The 13,393-nt window shown below is 31.5% G+C and overlaps 1 protein-coding gene across 5 annotated transcripts; it reads left to right on the top strand.

Annotated features, from left to right (window-relative positions):
• Positions 1 to 7,257: 7,257 nt before the first annotated feature.
• On the top strand, positions 7,258 to 13,095 carry LOC149141288 (uncharacterized). Of its 5 annotated transcripts, none has more exons than XM_089447030.1 (9): positions 7,260 to 7,515; positions 7,856 to 8,102; positions 8,452 to 8,581; positions 8,896 to 9,007; positions 9,187 to 9,248; positions 10,925 to 11,152; positions 11,384 to 11,932; positions 12,140 to 12,655; positions 12,809 to 13,095. In XM_089447030.1, exons 3-8 carry the CDS (start codon positions 8,510 to 8,512, stop codon positions 12,599 to 12,601), a joined length of 1,485 nt encoding a protein of 494 aa, XP_089303156.1. In that variant the 5' UTR covers positions 7,260 to 7,515; positions 7,856 to 8,102; positions 8,452 to 8,509; the 3' UTR covers positions 12,602 to 12,655; positions 12,809 to 13,095. The 5 variants fall into 5 exon arrangements, with proteins under 5 accessions (XP_089303158.1, XP_089303157.1, XP_089303156.1 ...); XM_089447029.1 differs by having other exon boundaries at positions 7,964 to 8,102; XM_089447033.1 differs by having other exon boundaries at positions 7,261 to 7,515; positions 7,964 to 8,102; positions 8,533 to 8,581.
• Positions 13,096 to 13,393: the final 298 nt, after the last annotated feature.

Below are 13,393 nucleotides of genomic sequence, written 5' to 3' on the forward strand. Positions count from 1 at the left end.
AATCAATTGCTAAAGTCTTTCGTGAGTAGTTTATATCAACTTTTAAAATTCTTTAAAATAATTAAAATGAAAAACAAATAAAGTTCATATTATTTAAATTTCCATACTTCAATTGGATACGAAAATAAACCATTTCAGTATTCATGTTAATTAATTAATTTTCATTAAAAAAGAAAAAACAACAACAACAACATATATTTGAATACATGAAACACAATAAAATATTTCAAAATAAAAAGATTCAATTCCTTCCCTATCACATTAATAAGAGAGATGTGTAATCAATTCAATCTTAATATAAATTAACATGTGACACTTAAAAAATATTAATAATAATTAAAAAATTAAATGTTTATCATAAATAAAATATCTTAATGTAGAAAATTATTCAATTCCTTCCTTATCACATTAATAAGAGAGATGTGTAATCAATTCAATCTTAATATAAATTAATATGTGACACTTAAAAAATATTAATAATAATTAAAAAATTAAATGTTTATCATAAATAAAATATCTCAATGTAGAAAATTAAGTAATATTGAAATGTATTTAAAAATATATTAATAGAAATAAAACAATGTAATCATAAATGAAATATCTCAATGCTTATGTTAACTAAATTATTTCAATGTCAATAATTTACATTAATATGTGACATTAAAAAAATATTAATAGTAATTAAAAAAATTCAATGTACATAATAGATAAAATATTTCAATATATAAAATAAAGTAATATTGAAATGTATTTAAAAATATATTAATAGAAAAAATGCCTCAAGGTGAACAATGTAATCCATAAATAAAATATCTTAATGCTTATTTTAAATAAATTATATATATATATATATAGAGAGAGAGAGAGAGAGGGGTGTAATTTTTTTTAAGTTTAGAACTATAAAAAGGGTTTGCACCTCAAGAGATTTGATTTCTGTGGGTTCTTGCTCTCATTGGTTAAGATGGATCTATATTGGTTAATAATTATTAGGTGGATGATAGGGGTTCATTTTTTATAGAATATTGTAGTCTAATCAATAGATTATTTTTTTTTGTACACTTTTTCTCGTCAATTTTATTCAAAATCCCTATAGTTTTTAAAAAATGATAAGTTTAAGTTTTTTAATTTGCACAAGTCGGTGCTTCATGGGTTTTTTAAGGTTTTGAATCCATTTATGTATTCAAAAGCGCATTTAAAAAAAGAAAAGAAATCACAATCTTATTAAAAAATTGTATTATTGGATTTTAGCGAAACAAATCAAAGATTGAGATTTATCTCCAAAATAGTTATGCTGTTTCTGCCCTTTTAATTAAAAAATTGTCACACACAATGTCATATAATTTTAACTTAATGTCATAATGTCATATGGCATTAATTTAATTTAATTTAATGGATGGCCATGATTTAACCTTTATAGATTATTCTAAAAGATTATGTGTACTAGTAAGATATTAGAGACTGAGATTTATGTCCAAAGTGGTTATGCCCTTTCTACCCTTTTAATTAAATTGATTAATTAAAAAAAGTCAAGCCTATTTACATGCTAAAAATTCCCATAATAAAGTAAGGGTGAATCTCCATAGCTTAAAATTGTGTTACATAGTTTTTTTAAATGTATATATATTTAACTTATATATTAATTCTTTTTAATAATAACAATAATAATAATAATAAAAATTACAATTTAGTTTATTTTTATGAATTTTTTAATTATATGGATAGGTGTCTATTTTGGAATATGGCTTTTAGAATTTTAATTTAATTATTAATAATGATTAGATATATGGTTAGGATTTAACCTTTATGAAATATTCTAGAATTACTAGTATTCATAGATCATGTCTGAGGATTTGAACATAGGACCATTCACTCACATTTACATTACATACACTACTCTCCTAGGTGAATGACACTACTCCAGCACACTACTCTCCTAGGTGAATGACACTACTCCAGCACGAGGCCTCCAGGATTTGAACATAGGACCATTCACTCACATTTACATTACTTACACTACTCTCCTCTCCTAGGTGAATGACACTACTCGAGCACGAGGCCATAGGTCAGAATCGAGGATTTGAACATAGGACCATTCACTCACATTTACATTACATTTTCAGGGGCTTGCCAAGTGAGTTCCCTAGGAGGTCAAAGATTGAGATTTATCTCCAAGGTAGTTATGTCATTTTTTCCCTTTTAATTAAATTGATTAATTAAAACAAATATTACATGAACAAGTGTCATATGAAATGAATCATGGTTTTTTTGGGCATGTGGTATTTATAATTTATGGTATTGCCCCATGGTATTCTAATAAAGCCTATTTAGATGAACAATTCCATAATTAATAACCTTGTTACATGATTTTTTAGACTTATATATATTTAACTTACATAATAATAATATTGTTATAATTTAATTATTTTTTATGATTTTTTTTAAATTTTAGCAACTAAAGATGTATCATTAAGTAAGGTTTTGATGTTTATCATGAATTAATGCCTCATGCTTATCATGTTTACTAGCTATTCCATTTATATTGTTAGGCTAGTCTTAACATGTGAGATGTCTCATAAACTAAGTGTTTTTATAAGCTTTTATCAACCATTTAATTTATATAGTTATACTAGTATCTAATATAACGGGAAACTTACTTCCATTTTAATTTATTTTAAGAAAAATTAATTTTTAATTAATTAAAAGTTTTAATAATTAGATTTTTTTTTATAAATATCTTTGAACTTTGATTTTTTTCAATATTATAAAAAATTAATCCTTTCATTTATTAAATTCTTTTTTCACCAAATTTCTTCCAAATCCCATTTTTGCTTCTGTTCACTCCTGGGGTATATTCTAAATATTTATTATCATGTCATTATCAATAAAAATATATGCTACTCTCCAGACTCCCTCCCTTGGTACATTGGGTTCTTGATGTAACAATGTTAACCTTATCAAAATCTAAACCATGATTTGAGGTCAACACAATTTGTTGATGGAAAACATTTAAAATATGGTAATCAAATACATTTTTATCTTTCAAAACACAATTTAAAGTACTTATATTTTTATTTAAATAATTTATTAAATTTTTTATCTTTCAAAACACAATTTAAAGTACTTATATTTTTATTTAAATAATTTATTAAATTCATTTGAGTTTTATTGTGTTTTTTTGTGCGCTGTTTTTAGGGAATTGTCTTTAGAGAAATTAGAGTTGAAAAACTCATTTGAAGACTTCCAAAAAAGTCTTACTAAAAACAATTGATTTCTTTAGACATCAAGTGCATAAATTGGATTAGGCTTTTTCAAATTTTGAGGTAAACTCAAATACATTGAGTTTAGAGTAAATTTCAAATGTGTGGAATTTTTAATAAAATATATATTTTATTAAGGTGATATTGTATTTATTTTAGAAAATTTTTATAACAAAAAAATTTGTTATATATATATATATAAATATAATAAATTTTTTTGTTATATATATATAAATATAATAATTAAAACTAAAATTATAATTTGAATAATTTTTGTGAGTTTTTTAATTGATTTGAAATAAGTGTTTTGTCTTAATTATTTTTTATGGAATAGTATAAGTAAAAAAATGTAATTGTGATTTTTATATATTTACATTTTTAAATTTCCATTAATGACAAATAATTACACAATGCACTTTTTCATGTTTTTCCTCTTTTTTCCTATCATATCTATTATTATTAGAAAGAGAAGAAAATTATATATTTAACTATAAAGGTAAGGATATACCATCTATTATTATTATCTTAAATTGGCAAATATGACATAATAGTCACAATCCTCCATTATATATCACAAGATTATAAAAATCGTACGATGCCTTATCTCATATAAAGCAAACTCTTTAACAAGAAGGTTCCAAGACTAGAGTTACGAAAAGGCAACTTTGTTAATATACACACAACAAATAGTCTGTAAATGCCGAGGATATATACAATATATATGTGTCTTTTGATTGTTGCATGTGATGCCTGACTTTTGATTTTTAGTTTGGTGAAACGTCCGTGTCTGGTTTTCAGGCGCACTGCCCGTGGCTTTGAAATGTGAACACCTGCCCCGCTATGGAATAAAGTTGGCAACAATAATATCTGCTGTACTCGCCGGTAAAGGTCATGGACAGGAAAATCAACGGCATCGAGATTTCTAGTTGGGGCGGATGAAGATAAAGGTATGGCCAGGCACAAAATCAAAGGCCATGTGTCCAGTAATCCAGTCCAGCCCTCAGCTTCCATCTGGACTGAAGAAAATTCCTGATGTCAAATCCAGTCGACATTCTGTGCGGGCGGAATATAAGCTGTCAATTCGGCAACCCTAGAAGCAGAAGTAGGGCCGGGAAGAAAATATCTGCGCCAAATTTGACATGAATGTGCTAGAAATTTCGAATATGATCTGAGAATTTTATTGTGATTCAAATTCTGTAAACGGTGACTCTGAAACCCCTAATTTGTTTTATTTTATGGCGAAAGCGAAACCCTAATTTTGGTTTCATTCTGATGGAGAAAGCCAAACCCTAATTTTTGTTTCATTCTGGAAATCTTTGAATTTGAACTTTTCAGGAATTTTTGATAATAAATTTTGGACGGATACTTCGTGGCGCAGCAACCGCCGTCCATTTCCATGGCATCCTTATCTGCAGGGAGCCTCCACAACAGGAAGCATAGAGGGAAAAGCATGACACGCGTCCTTCTTTAACCCAGAAAAGGCAGAGGGCCCCACATAAATGAGATATTTTTATTCATAAATATCTTCCTCGACATGGACACGAAGCCCCAAAGCAGCTGCTGACATAGCCGGCCAATGGTGCCAGGTATTATGGAAATGGATTCTTTTGCATCAATCATTCCAATACCGAATATTGGCTTCTGGTGGTTTCAGAATTCATCACAATAATGTCACGGCAATTTTAATATTTATTATAATAAGCATTCCACAACATGATATATATATATATATTTTGTGTATATATATCTCTTGAGATGTTCAATGTAGCTTTACAAAATATCCTGTAACAGTTACAAAATTAGTGCAATTATAATTTTTTAATTTAAAAATTATTAAAAAATAAAAATAACAAAAATAAAATGTGTAGATTACTATTTTTTATATTTATTTTATTAAAATAATTACATATTTTTAAAAAAATAATAAAAATTAAAATAACAAAAATAAAATGTTTAGATTACTAATTTTTATATTTATTTTATTAAAATAATGAGATATTTTTCATAGATGGTGGATTTTCTTCGGTCTTGTTTTTTTCTTTTCATTATTTCATTATTTATTATTTTATTATATTATATAATATTTTTATTATTGTGTTTTATTTAAATTTATTACTTTTTATTAAATAATTGAATAATTAATAATTTTTTAAACTTTTCTGTTGAATAATAAACTTTTGATTAAAAATAAATTATTATTAAATAAATTATTTTATTATCTCTGCCATATAAATTACAAAATCACAATTATTTAATCAAAATAAAAAAATTAAAATGAGAACAAACATAATTAATAATAGATATATTTTTTTCACTGGGTTGTGTGAGTTTTACGAAAAATCACTAATATGTGGCTTGAGACACTGCCACCTAGGGGTATTTGGTTATCAATATTTATTACAATCATTTCTATGTCTGGACCACACAGGGGTATTTAGCTATCAAAATCATTTCCCATCCTAGATCACACTAGCCTATTTCTTAAAGTGGACCACACTAACCCTTAGCATCACTAGATATTTGCCCACAAAATTTAACTAGTATCTAGCACACTAGCCTATTTCCTAAACTGGACCACACTAACCCTTAGCATCACTAGATATTTGCCCACAAAATTTAACTAATATCTAGTCTTTTACGTATAATTATAACTACTTTCTTTATAGTCGTGTCGTTAGATGTCGGTTAAACTATTTAACATGCAAGCTAGATATGATTCTTCAACTTGCCCTGACATGAACCACACTAGTTGGTTCTTAACATCACTAAATGTTTGCCCACATAATTTAACTAGTATCTAGTCTTTTACGTGTAAACTATAACTACTTTCTTTATAGCCGTTAGATGTTCCGCTTAGACTATTTAACATGCAAAGCTAGATATGATTCTTCAACTTGCCCTAACGATGAACCACACTAGTTGGTTCTTAACATCACTAAATGTTTGCCCACATAATTTAACTAGTATCTAGTCTTTTACGTGTAAACTATAACTACTTTCTTTATAGCCGTTAGATGTTCCGCTTAGACTTATTTAACATGCAAAGCTAGATATGATTCTTCAACTTGCCCTGACGATGAACCACACTAGTTGGTTTGCAAAGCTAGATATGATTCTTCAACTTGCCCTGACGATGACGATGAACCACACTAGTTGGTTCTTAACATCACTAAATGTTTGCCCACTTAATTTAACTAGTATCTAGTCTTTTACGTGTAAACTATAACTACTTTCTTTATAGCCGTTAGATGTTCCGCTTAGACTATTTAACATGCAAAGCTAGATATGATTCTTCAACTTGCCCTGACGATGAACCACACTGGTTGGTTCGAAACACATTGACAAATGAAATATTATGTGATTTACGCCGGAAAAAATCTCTCATAAACTTACTATGGATCACAAAAGCCTCAAGTCAACAACTACTTTCTTTATCCATCAACCACTAAATTATAATAAATTTAATTATTTTTAAAAAAATTACATACGTTTCATCCCCTAAATTATAATAAATTTAATTATTTCCCAAAAAAATTACATACATTTCATAATGGAAAGATGAGAATGAGAAATAACATTTTAATACAGCAAAAATATCATACAATTTCAGTGCCGCTCAGAACCACTAATTTCTACGAAAGTTGCATCGACGAAATGGTGAAACTCTCTTGTAAAATACTTGGAAAATAAAAGAAACGTAAGCATTTATCCAACTTCTTTGACATTGTCGATTTAGCGGCCGCCGGTTTCCGTCTACCTAATTCCGTCGGCGACGAGGGCAGCGTGGCTTGACAACTGCCGGTGCGGGGAGATCCCTGTGGTGCCTACAGTTACGAATATTCTCGTATTTCTGTTAATCAGACGGTCACAACTTTGCGACGGATCGATCCTACGAAGGGGTATAGAATATACGCACATGAGTTACTCCAGCCACCGAACGTCCTTGTGCACCTGTCAGCATGATGCCTCTCGGCTTTCGATTCTTTTCTCCATTCATTTATCCTTTGCCTTAAAATCACTTTTTTTCAGAGCTTTCCAGCACAACAATACTCGTTAAGGTCATACATATCGGAGCTTTCCAGCACAGCAATCCTCGTAAAGGTCACTCATATCGGTGCAGGATGGAATTTCTGCAACCGCGACGGTGGAGAGCTCGAAGAAACGATTCCAACATTATCAAAATTCAACCGTTCTGAATTTTATAGCGCCGTTTCTTCTATATTTTCACGCCTTTGCGTTTTGCCGTGATGGTTCTCAGGTTAGATTATCTTTAGCCATGATGATTACTCGAAGAAATCGGTTTCTTCTTTTTCCTTTTCTGTCTGTGAATTTATTTTTGACAATCCTGCATAGTTTTAGACCTCGCAAATTGCCAATATGATTTGTATAACAGTAGAATTTATAGTTTTTCTCTGATCTTTTTCTTTTTTCTTTTATCAAGTTGACCTTGCTTTATCACTCTGCCATAGATACTGTAACTGTCAATTCCCTGGACAAGATTAAAGATATTTATGGAAATCCGCAACTGAATGCTCAGATTTTTATTTTCAAATCCAACTCCTAATTTGAATCTGCTGCTTCTCTATTTTCGTACGTAGTCTTGTGTCAACATTGCATCCGATTGTACGCCGAGGACAAACGGTCTCAGCAAATTGAGATAAAATCCAAAGCATACGATAAAGCTAATCAAAATTCAACTGTTTCAGCCGTTCGAACCTTTGCTCTTTCGCGTTCTGTACGTGGTGACGTGATCGAAACGTTGGAGCAGGCGACCTAGCATCAGGATACATGCACTTAAATGAGAAAGTCGTTATGAACTCGGTGTCTATCATCATTTCGGCACAGGTACATTTATTGATGCAATTAAAGATTTCCAACCTTTCCAGATTTATTGATTCGGATCACGAATACGGCTAGCTGCTTTTCACTTATGTGAAACTCTCTTTCGAAGTTCCAGAATTCTCTAAATTTACCGTTCTGGCAAGTTAATCTGGTTACATTTACACGTTCCGTCTGCTTCTAATAAGCTTTGTTCTTCTAAATACTGTAGCGCCAATTTATTTTGAAGAATCATCCTTACTTCTTGATTTAGATGAATAGCCATTAAATTTTCGTATGTGATTTATTGGCATTTGAAATCCCTTGCATTTCGTTGTTCCTTTGCTGTTTGACACTGTGCTGAATGAATTTATAGGATGCTTTGAAACATTCAATTACTGGAGAAGTAAATTGCGTTGGAAGTTTTATACCTTATGGAAAGTTATTCGATTGACAGAATAGAGGAGGGAGAAACTCATTTTTCAATAGAGGAGCCACATTCGAAGGTGTGCTTCTCTGTGTTTTTCTTTTCTGGGACCATCTTAGTTGAAGCCACTTGCGTCTTCAATAAATGCCTATCTAGTAAATTAAATCAGATCAGAAATAGCAGCTCTTGAAGTTTTCGCGTGCACTTGAATGAAAGCAGGAGATTATTTCACATTCTTATCCAGCATAGACAAATCAGTGACGGGCACTTATGAAAGTCCTATTTGGACATTTCGTTTTGATACAGTATTGTTTGTTTCAGAAATCACTGTAAAAGCAGTAGGCCAAAACTCTATGTTGTATTTAGTTTTCTCTGTTGGCTCTGCTTGACTAGGTGAGAAAGCCATACACAATTACAAAGCAAAGAGAGAGGTGGACTGAAGACGAACATAAAAAGTTCTTGGATGCCTTGAAACTGTATGGGCGATCGTGGCGTCACATTGAAGGTAGCCGCTAGACTTATATGCCAGTTAAACAGTGTGCAACGAAAATTTAACTACTTTATATTTTTCCCAACCAAATGTTTAGTGTTAATCTTAACGAGGAACATTATCCGATGCCTCGAGAATTTGATTCAAAAGATATGGCGTGGTGTGATCTTATTTCCTTTATGTGCCTTTTGCAGAACACATTGGTACGAAAAATGCTGTTCAGATTCGCAGCCATGCCCAGAAATTCTTCACAAAGGTTTTTGATTCTCCAGTCCCGATTCTCAGTTTTCCTTTTGGTTTAGCTTTTTATTTGGAAGTTTCAATTTAGTTAAACTTACTTGTTTAGGGTTGAGTCATCTTCCCAGCCCTTTTCCCTTTATGTGTGTTTCTGTTTCCCTTTTCTTCAAAGCAACAAAATACTTAATATTTTTTTTTTTTATTTCAAAGTGGGGGAATATTTACAATAAACCCGGAAATATTTACAATAATGAGGGTTTATTGGTTTAATTTTTCTTTACATGATTTTTTTAGGATATGGTGCAGCAACATTATAGTGCATCGATAAAATTTAACTATTTGAAATAACTCATTGGTGGTTCCATGAGGGCAGATTTACACTCCAGCCATATGTATGTGGTTCTTGGGTTTCCTTCCATCGTAGCCTATCAGAAGTAGTCAGAAGTATATGTATGTGGGTCTTGGGTTTCCTTACATCGTAGCCTATCAGAAGTAGTCTTGGGTTGTACTCCAGTATTGAAAAAAACACTTTTATCTTGGCTATACCCCAGTATTTAAAAAAAATAGTTTTAATTAGATAATACCTATAACTAGTAACTGCTAAGGTTTTAGGTTTTAACTGAGAATCATGTGCTCACAGATGCAATTTAGTGTTAATCCTTACATCGTAGCCTATCAGAAGTAGTCTTGGGTTGTACTCCAGTATTGAAAAAAAAAACACTTTTATCTTGGCTATACTCCAGTATTTAAAAAAAATAGTTTTAGCTAGATAATACCTATAACTAGTAACTGCTAAGGTTTTAGGTTTTAACTGAGGAATCATGTGCTTACAAATGCAATTTAGTGTTAATCCCATACATAAAACCAGATATTATATATAATTAAAATTTATCCTTATAACCAAAATAACATTAACCTATGGATGTTTTTAACATAATTTAAAAACATTAAAATGATGAATACTAATTTGCTATTGAAGTTCAATTTTATTAACGACAACATGGATTTACATTTTGAATTTCCCTCTTTGGAATAAACCAAGCAGGAAACAGTATGTGAATATCTTCCACATGATGGCTTATTACCATCACATTCTGAAAAGAAACAAACTTTACTCTAATGGTTTGATTCGAAAGTTATTACAGAACTTCATTGAATCCCAACAAATTGTATTTTTCAATGGCCTTTGCATCAGGAGAACTATTGTTTTTGTGAGAATTCACTAAACGTTATCAACCCTTTCAGCTTATTCTTATTCCTCTTCCTTTGTTCTGGCTGTCTAATTTAACAAAGATGGATTAGTGTAATGAACCAGCTGACCCTGTCCATCTTTTATTCTCGATAGAACAACCCTTTCAGCTTATTCTGATTCTTTTTCCTTCGCAGTGGCTGTCCAAATTTATGGCCGATGGAATAAAGTAATGAATCCAACTCGTCCTATACAGTTTTAGTTCTCATTAGAAAAACAAAGTTACTTTACCCCTCGTGAAAATTTTCGATGGATTACAGTAATGAATGCAACTCATCCTATCAATTCTCTCCATAACGCTCTAATTAATACATTAAAAGTTTCAGAAGGTATTATCCTTGATGTAAAATGTTGGATTATGTTATTTTCGAGTAGATGAAACCATGAGAATATTTGTTGCCTTGAAGCATTGTTTTGGAATTTTAACAACTCGCTCCTAATTGCAGTTGGAGAAAGGGGCTTCATCAGGAACTAATTCAACCATGACTGATCAATATCTTGAGATACCACCTCCACGTCCAAAGCGAAAGCCAGGACATCCTTACCCCAAAAAGACAGGAGCTATTGACAGAGGAGGTGACGCTTCAATTGCCGATGAGGACTCTCGAACCAAGGGTTGTGAAGAATCGTATTCATCTGCAGCAAATCTTCACGGTAAAAGGGAATGTTCCAAGGTGCGGGAATTCCTATGCTTTTATAGTCTTGATTTTATCCATTTTGTTTCATTCTCTATGAGCAAAAGAATTTGCACTTGACTTTTTAAAACCTTAGGAAGAACTCGTGACCTCATGAGAATTGAAGAGGCCTTAAGTTTAAATAGCTGCATTAATCTACGATGTTTTCCAACTTGCATGAATCGTTTTTCAAATCTTCCTAAATATTGATGTTCAATTGAAATTTCACAGGTCACAGAACTTGCGCAGGATAATTCAGAAAGCAGGCCACTTTATAAGCCCAAAATGATACAGGGAACATCGCAGCCAAGTCGGATGTCTGCAAGCTTGAAGCTTTTCGGTCAAACTCTTTTTGTTCAAAACTCATTTACAGATGATTTTTTATTTGCATCCATGGAAAATGAAGCAATTTGTTCTGAGATTTATGCTGAAAATAAAGATGCTCCATGTGAAGATGAAATTTTGGATTGCGGGCAAATTAGAAAAGACGCATTTTCACCCGAGGAAAGTGAGACAGATACGTTTCAGTCAGTAAACAATAGCACTGGAAGAAGCACAATTCATAACACAACAGTATTCAATAATACAAACTGGAGTTCTCCACTGCTCAATTCATGCCACTCTAATTCATCCGAAGATGAGAAGATTCAATGTTCTTACCCACAAGTCTTAAGAGATGGAGGTCTTGAAGATGGTCTACAACAAAAACCTGAAGTGCCTGGCATGAAGTGCAATTATACTAATCAAAGCCAGCAAGAAGACGAAAAACAGAGAAACGAGGTATTTTCTCTATCATCTCTCCTGTGCACATGTGAAGAAACTAAAAATTGTACTTATTGAAATGGATTTGTGAACGCTAACTGTGAATTAACGCCGTAGCATTTTCTACAAATGGCAGTGTAGTATTCAGAGAGGTTGATCAATTGTGGATGGAAAGACATTTTCCTGGGATTCATTTTAACTCTGAATTTTATGTTCCGGTTTCAGGCGTTGATGCAATTACAAGATAAAGTTGGACTTCAACCTCGACATTGGGACCTTAATTCAGGAGAAATTATCTCCAATGTATCACATAATTATAAGATGCCAGATGATTCTGGAAATATTGTATTACAAAGTAACTGGAGCCCTACCCCATTGATGGAAGACTGCAGTTTTAAGATGGCTTCTGCAAGCCATAGCAACTATGGTGATCCCCCTAAGGAAGAATGTAGTGCGACATTTCATCACTCAGAAACTAGTGTGGATAGTATCTTAGAATTCCAAATACTTCAAGAGATGTCTTCAATAGGTTTTCGTAGGCATATTCAAAAAATAGAAAATGATGTTTTGCCTTCTTCGAGAGCAGAAAACAGAACATACAGTGGTGCAGGCTTTGTACCTTACAAGAAATGTCAAAAAGATGGGCAATATCCAAGAGAATCAGATACTGAGCAGTGTAATCTATAGAACTCTGCGGATTCCAGAACATGAGAATATCACCATCGAATGTACACGATAAAGGTTGATTCCTGCATATAATCTCTTGCATAAGCTTTAAATTTTATTTATTCTCTGAATGAGATCTTTGCAGTGTTTCTTTAAACTTCATAACTTAAGCCTTTCAATTACTTTCAACATAATGACGCTAAGAGCGCAATTTTTGGTTATTTCCAGAGCATATGTTCACACTGGTCCATCTGTATGTGATGGATAACATCAGGCTACATGAAAGTGTTTAGCTGTTGAGAGGGCTGCAATATATCAAATTTGTGTGGCCTGCCAATATGAGCTTGAAAAAGAAGACTCAATAGACAGGAGTGGAACTTTCTGTCTTTCTATGTGCATTTCATTGTAAGAAGGGCATCATTGGACCTTGTACACGTAGGCCATTGCTCCTATAGTTCACTTGTTAATTTTAACTGTATTGTAATAAATTATACACGATTCTACCTTTTGTTCAATACATGTTGTTTTTAGTATTTAATAATTGTTTTACGCATGCTTGAACTTCACTTTGCATGTGTGTATTTTTAATATATGGTATCTGTAATTGAGATAAGATCTGTGTGAGAATTTGACTTTACTGAGCATTGTAACATGATTTCTTTCGCTCTATTTAATTTTTTTAATATTAAAAAAATAGATACAGATTAAAAAAGGCAAAGACATGCAAACTTTCACTTTGACTATTTAAAAACATGTTTTAATACTAAATACAAGTGGCTTCATTATATTGAGGCCCATAAAAGCGTACGCATA

The sequence above is a fragment of the Pinus tabuliformis genome, chromosome X (genome assembly GCF_031772625.1).
Source record: "Pinus tabuliformis cultivar Carrire ecotype Pingquan chromosome X, CPIR1, whole genome shotgun sequence".
In the NCBI taxonomy this organism is placed as follows: Eukaryota; Viridiplantae; Streptophyta; class Pinopsida; order Pinales; family Pinaceae; genus Pinus; species Pinus tabuliformis.

Excerpts from the sequence above, each read along its gene's own strand:
- LOC149141288 (XM_089447030.1), top strand. The coding sequence starts at position 8,510 with ATGGAAAGTTATTCGATTGACAGAATAGAGGAGGGAGAAACTCATTTT. Across the intron at positions 9,008-9,186 it reads ATCGTGGCGTCACATTGAAG|AACACATTGGTACGAAAAAT; the intron begins GTAGCCGCTAGA and ends TGCCTTTTGCAG. Across the intron at positions 9,249-10,924 it reads CCCAGAAATTCTTCACAAAG|TTGGAGAAAGGGGCTTCATC; the intron begins GTTTTTGATTCT and ends TCCTAATTGCAG.